The sequence below is a fragment of the Nerophis ophidion genome, linkage group LG03 (genome assembly GCF_033978795.1).
Source record: "Nerophis ophidion isolate RoL-2023_Sa linkage group LG03, RoL_Noph_v1.0, whole genome shotgun sequence".
Classification (NCBI taxonomy): Eukaryota; Metazoa; Chordata; class Actinopteri; order Syngnathiformes; family Syngnathidae; genus Nerophis; species Nerophis ophidion.
In genome coordinates, this window is record NC_084613.1 from 15,136,776 (window position 1) to 15,143,280 (window position 6,505).

General features: G+C 37.8%; 1 protein-coding gene across 1 annotated transcript in view; it reads left to right on the forward strand.

The window, feature by feature from the left end:
• The first annotated feature begins 1,147 nt into the window (after positions 1-1,147).
• The window catches only part of slc13a1 (solute carrier family 13 member 1), a 28,506-nt gene continuing 23,148 nt past the window's right edge, over positions 1,148-6,505 (forward strand). Inside the window, exons 1-4 of the mRNA XM_061893660.1 lie at positions 1,148-1,285; positions 1,401-1,529; positions 3,554-3,690; positions 3,763-3,926. Coding sequence (XP_061749644.1) covers positions 1,181-1,285; positions 1,401-1,529; positions 3,554-3,690; positions 3,763-3,926 — 535 coding nt within the window. The 5' untranslated portion in view covers positions 1,148-1,180. The remainder of the gene's footprint in view (positions 1,286-1,400; positions 1,530-3,553; positions 3,691-3,762; positions 3,927-6,505) is intronic.

A 6,505-nucleotide genomic window follows, 5' to 3' on the forward strand; every position in this document is an offset into this window, starting at 1 on the left:
AGGTAAACAGGAAGTTAAACAAGAAGGTAAACAGTAGGATAAGCAAGAAAGGTAAACAGGAAGTTAAACAAGAAGGTAAACAGTAGGGAAAGGAAGAAAGGTAAACAGGAAGTTAAACAAGAAGGTAAACAGTAGGATAAGCAAGAAAGGTAAACAGGAAGTTAAACAAGAAGGTAAACAGTAGGATAAGCAAGAAAGGTAAACAGGAAGTTAAACAAGAAGGTAAACAGTAGGATAAGCAAGAAAGGTAAACAGGAAGTTAAACAAGAAGGTAAACAGTAGGGAAAGGAAGAAGGGTAAACAGGAAAATAAAAAAGAAGGTAAACAGTAGGGAAAGGAAGAAAGGTAAACAGGAAGTTAAACAAGAAGGTAAACAGTAGAATAAGCAAGAAAGGTAAACAGGAGGGTAAGCCAGAAAGGTCAACAGGAAGTTAAACAAGAGGGTAAACAGTAGGATAAGCAAGAAAGGTAAACAGGAAGTTAAACAAGAAGGTAAACAGTAAGATAAGCAAGAAAGGTAAACAAGAAGTTAAACAAGAAGGTAAACAGTAGGATAAGCCAGAAAGGTAAACAGGAAGTTAAACAAGAAGGTTAACAGTAGGATAAGCAAGAAAGGTAAACAGGAAGTTAAACAAGAAGGTAAACAGTAGGATAAGCAAGAAAGGTCAACAGGAAGTTAAACAGGAGGGTAAGCCAGAAAGGTCAACAGGAAGTTAAACAGTAGGATAAGCAAGAAAGGTCAACAGGAAGTTAAACAAGAAGGTAAACAGTAGGATAAGCACGAAAGGTAAACAGGAAGTTAAACAAGAAGGTAAACAGTAGGATAAGCAAGAAAGGTAAACAGGAAGTTAAACAAGAAGGTAAACAATAGGGAAAGGAAGAAAGGTAAACAGGAAGTTGAACAGTAGGATAAGCAAGAAAGGTAAACAGGAAGTTAAACAAGAAGGTAAACAATAGGGAAAGGAAGAAAGGTAAACAGGAAGTTAAACAAGAAGGTAAACAGTAGGATAAGCAAGAAAGGTAAACAAGAAGTTAAAGAAGTTATGCAAGAAGGAAGGTAAACAAGAAGGTAAGGAGGAGGGTAAGCAAGAAGGTAAATCAGTTATGTTGTCTTCTTCTCTCCTGGCATGTTGTCACCACAGATGAAGACACGCATGACCTCTGACCCCCGGAGGAAGACATGAGCAGGAAGTTGAGGAGTGCGGTGTGGAACTATCGCCGCCTGATCCTCGTCCTCCTCACGCCGCCGCTGCTGCTTCCTCTTCCTCTCCTGGTCGCCGCCAAGGCGAGTGCCACCTCATCATCATCATCATCATCATCATCATCGTCACCCTCTTTCTGACCTTCTTGTCTTGGGCTCACGTTTCCATGGCGACCGCCTGTGACATCACATCCTGCAGGAGGCCCAATGCGCCTTCGTGCTTCTGCTGATGACCATCTTCTGGATGACTGAGTGCGTCCCCCTAGCCGTCACCGCCATGTTGCCCGCCATCTTCTTCCCCGTCTTCGGCATCATGGAGTCCTCCGCCGTGAGTCTGTTATCCAGCCATCCATTTTTCTACCGCTTGTCCCTTTTGGGGCCGCGAGGGGTGGTGCTGGAGCATATCTCAGCTGCATGTTAGCATGTATTTCATGTAGCTACGCTAGTGTTGCTAACTTAGCATGATGCGAAAATGTCTTGTTAGCATGTAGCCCACGTAGCTAAGTTAGTGTTGCTAACTTACCATGTTGTTAAAAAGTAATATTAGCATGTAGCTCACATAGCTAGGCTAGTGTTACCAACCTAGCATGATGCGAAAATGTCATGTTAGCTTGTAGCTCATATAGCTAGGCTAGTGTTGCTAACCTAGCATGTTGTTAAAAAGTAATATTAGCATGTAGCTCACATGGCTAGGCTAGTGTTGCTAACCTAGCATGTTGTTAAAAAGTAATGTTAGCATGTAGCTTACATAGCTAGGTTAGTATTTCTAACCTAGTATGTTGTTAAAAAGTAATGTTAGCATGTAGCTGACATGGCTAGGCTAGTGTTTCTAACCTCGTATGTTGTTAAAAAGTAATGTTAGCATGTAGCTCACATAGCTAGGCTAGTGTTTCTAACCTAGCATTTTGTTGAAAAGTAATGTTAGCATGTAGCTGACATGGCTAGGCTAATGTTGTTAACCTAGTATTTTGTTAAAAAAAAGTAATGTTAACATGTAGCTCACATAGCTAGGCTAGTGTTGATAACCTAGCATGTTGTTAAAAAGTAATGTTAGCATGTAGCTTACATAGCTAGGCTAGTATTTCTAACCTAGTATGTTGTTAAAAAGTAATGTTAACATGTAGCTCACATAGCTAGGCTAGTGTTGATAACCTAGCATGTTGTTAAAAAGTATTGTTAGCATGTAGCACACATAGCTAGGCTAGTGTTGCTAACCTAGCATGTTGTTAAAAAGTAATGTTAGCATGTAGATCACATGGCTAGGCTAATGTTGCTAACCTAGCATGTTGTTAAAAAGTAATATTAGCATGTAGCTCACATAGCTAGGCTAGTGTTTTCTAACCTAGCATGTTGTTAAAAAGTAATGTTAGCATGTAGCTTACATAGCTAGGTTAGTGTTTCTAAACTAGTAGGTTGTTAAAAAGTAATGTTAGCATGTAGCTCACATAGCTAGGCTAGTGTTTCTAACCTAGCATTTTGTTGAAAAGTAATGTTAGCGTGTAGCTGACATGGCTAGGCTAGTGTTGTTAACCTAGTATTTTGTTAAAAAAAAAAGTAATGTTAACATGTAGCTCACATAGCTAGGCTAGTGTTGATAACCTAGCATGTTGTTAAAAAGTAATGTTAGCATGTAGCTTACATAGATAGGCAAGTATTTCTAACCTAGTATGTTGTTAAAAAGTAATGTTAACATGTAGCTCACATAGCTAGGCTAGTGTTGATAACCTAGCATGTTGTTAAAAAGTAATGTTAGCATGTAGCACACATAGCTAGGCTAGTGTTGCTAACCTAGCATGTTGTTAAAAAGTAATGTTAGCATGTAGCTCACATGGCTAGGCTAGTGTTGCTAACCTAGCATGTTGTTAAAATGTAATATTAGCATGTAGCTCACATAGCTAGGCTAGTGTTTCTAACCTAGCATTTTGTTAAAAAAAAGTAATTTTAGCATATAGCTCTCATAGCTAAGCTAGTTGTGCTAAACTAGTATGTTGTTAAAAAGTAATGTTAGCATGTAGCTCACATAGCTAGGCTAGTGTTGCTAACCTAGCATTTTGTTAAAAAAAGTAATGTTAGCATGTAGCTCACATAGCTAAGCTAGTGTTGCTAACCTAGCATGTTGTTAAAAAAAGTAATGTTAACATGTAGCTCACATAGCTAGGCTAGTGTTGCTAACCGAGCATGTTGTTAAAGAGTAATGTTAGCATGTAGCTCACATAGCTAAGCTAGTGTTGCTAACCTACCATGTTGTTAAAAAGTAATATTAGCATGTAGCTCACATAGCTATGCTAACGTTAATTACTCGGACTAGTTAGCACTAAGCTGCGGGATGCTGACCCCTCCTCACACTTCCAGGTGGCGATGGCCTACTTCAGGGACTTCCACTTCCTGTTGGTGGGCGTCATCTGCCTGGCCACGTCCATCGAGAAGTGGGGTCTCCACAGGAGGATCGCCCTGAGGCTGGTCACGGCTGTGGGGGTCAACCCGGCCTGGTGGGCAAGCGTGTGTCGCCGGCCAACATGCGAGGGTATGGTGTGTTTGCTGACTTGCCGCCCACGCCGCAGGTTGATGCTGGGCTTCATGTGCGGCTGCGGCTTCCTTTCCATGTGGGTCCATAACACCTCCGCCGTTACCATGGTGATGCCCGTCGTGGAAGCCGTCCTGCAGCAGATCCTGAGGGTCGGCGAGGGCGCGGGCGTGGATGACGACGGCGGTCTGCGACTTGAGGGTAAACGCTGACTTGTTTACATTTTATTGACACATACACTAAGTAAGTGTGTAGCACACAAACTTTTGCAATATTAGCATACCAGCTACATGCTAAGATGGTTACATTTTAACATAATTTTAGATAATGAACACTAGCATAGCTATGTGAGCTACATGCTAACATGATTACATTTTAACAACATGTTAGATAAGGAACACTAGCATAGCTGTGTGAGCTACATGCTAACATGATTACATTTTAACATAATGTTAAATTAGGAACATTAGCATAGCTTTGCGAGTTACATGCCAACATGATTACATTTTAACAACATGTTAGATAAGGAACACTAGCATAGCTGTGTGAGCTACATGCTAACATGATTACATTTTAATATAATTTTAAATTAGGAACATTAGCATAGCTTTGTGAGTTACATGCTAACATGATCACATTTTAACATCATTTTAGATAAGGAACACTAACAAAGCTATGTGAGCTACATGCTAGCATTAATACATTTTAACATCATGTTAGATACATTTTAGATAAGGAACAGTAACAAAGCTATGTGAGCTACATGCTAGCATTAATACATTTTAACGTCATGTTAGATAAGGAACACTAGCATAGCTATGTGAGGTGCATGCTAACATTATTACATTTTAACATCATATTAGATAAGGAACACTAACATAGCTATGTGATCTACATGCTAGCATTAATACATTTTAACGTCATGTTAGATAAGGAACACTAACATAGGTATGTGAGCTACATGCTAACACGATTACATTTTAACACCATGTTGGATAAGGAACACTATCATGGCTATGTGAGCTACATGCTAACACGATTACATTTTAACACCATGTTGGATAAGGAACACTATCATGGCTATGTGAGCTACATGCTAACATGATTACATTTTAACAACATGTTAGATAAGGAACACTAGCATAGCTTATGTGAGTTATATGCTAACATGATTACTTCTTAACATCATGTTAGATGAAGAATACTAGCATAGCTATCTGAGTTATATGCTAACGTGATTACATCTTAACATCATGTTAAATGAAGAATACTAGCATAGCTTTGTGAGCTACATGCTAACATGATTACATTTTAACATCATGCTGGATAAGGAAAATTAGCATAGCTATGTGAGCTACATGCTAACATGATTACATTTTAACATCATGTTAGATAAGGAACACTAGCACGCGAACATGATTACATTTTAACATCACATTAGATAAAGAATACTAGCATAGCTTTGTTAGTTACATGCTAACATGATGACATTTTAACACCATGAACACTAGCATGGCTATGTGAGCTACATGCTAACATGATTACATTTTAACATCATGTTAGATAAGGAACACTAGAATAGCCTTGTGAGTTACATGCTAACATGATTACATTTTAACATGTTAAATAAGGAAGACTGGCATAGCTATGTGAGCTACATGCTAACATGATTCAATTTTAACATCACATTAGATAAAGAATACTAACATAGCTTTTTTAGTTACATGCTAACATGATGACATTTTAACACCACGTTAGATAAGGAACACTAGCATAGATGTGTGAGCTACATGCTAACATGATTACATTTTAACATCATGTTAAATAAGGAACATTTGCATAGTTTTGCGGGTTACATGCTAACATGATGACATTTTAACATCATTTTAGATAAGGAACACTAGCATAGCTATGTGAGCTACATGCTAACATGATTACATTTCAACATCATATTAGATAAGGAACACTAACATAGCTATGTGAGCTACATGTTAGCATTTATACATTTTAACGTCATGTTAGATAAGGAACACTAACATAGCTATGTGATCTACATGCTAACACGATTACATTTAACACCATGTTGGATAAGGAACACTATCATGGCTATGTGAGCTACATGCTAACATGATTACATTTTAACAACATGTTAGATATGGAACACTAGCATAGCTTATGTGAGTTATATGCTAACATGATTACTTCTTAACATCATGTTAGATGAAGAATACTAGCATAGCTATGTGAGTTATATGCTAACGTGATTACATCTTAACATCATGTTAAATGAAGAATACTAGCATAGCTTTGTGAGCTACATGCTAACATGATTACATTTTAACATCATGTTAGATAAGGAACACTTGTATAGCTATGTGAGCTACATGCTATCATTGTTACATTTTAACATCATGTTAGATAAAGAACATTAGCATAGCTATGCAAGCTACATGCTAAAATGATTACATTTTAACAACATGTTAGATAAGGAACACTAGCATGCTAACATGATTGACATTTTAACATCACATTAGATAAAGAATACTAGCATAGCTTTGTTAGTTACATGCTAACATGATGACATTTTAACACCATGAACACTAGCATGGCTATGTGAGCTACATGCTAACATGATTACATTTTAACATCATGTTAGATAAGGAACACTAGAATAGCCTTGTGAGTTACATGCTAAAATGATTACATTTTAACATGTTAAATAAGGAAGACTGGCATAGCTATGTGAGCTACATGCTAACATGATTCAATTTTAACATCAC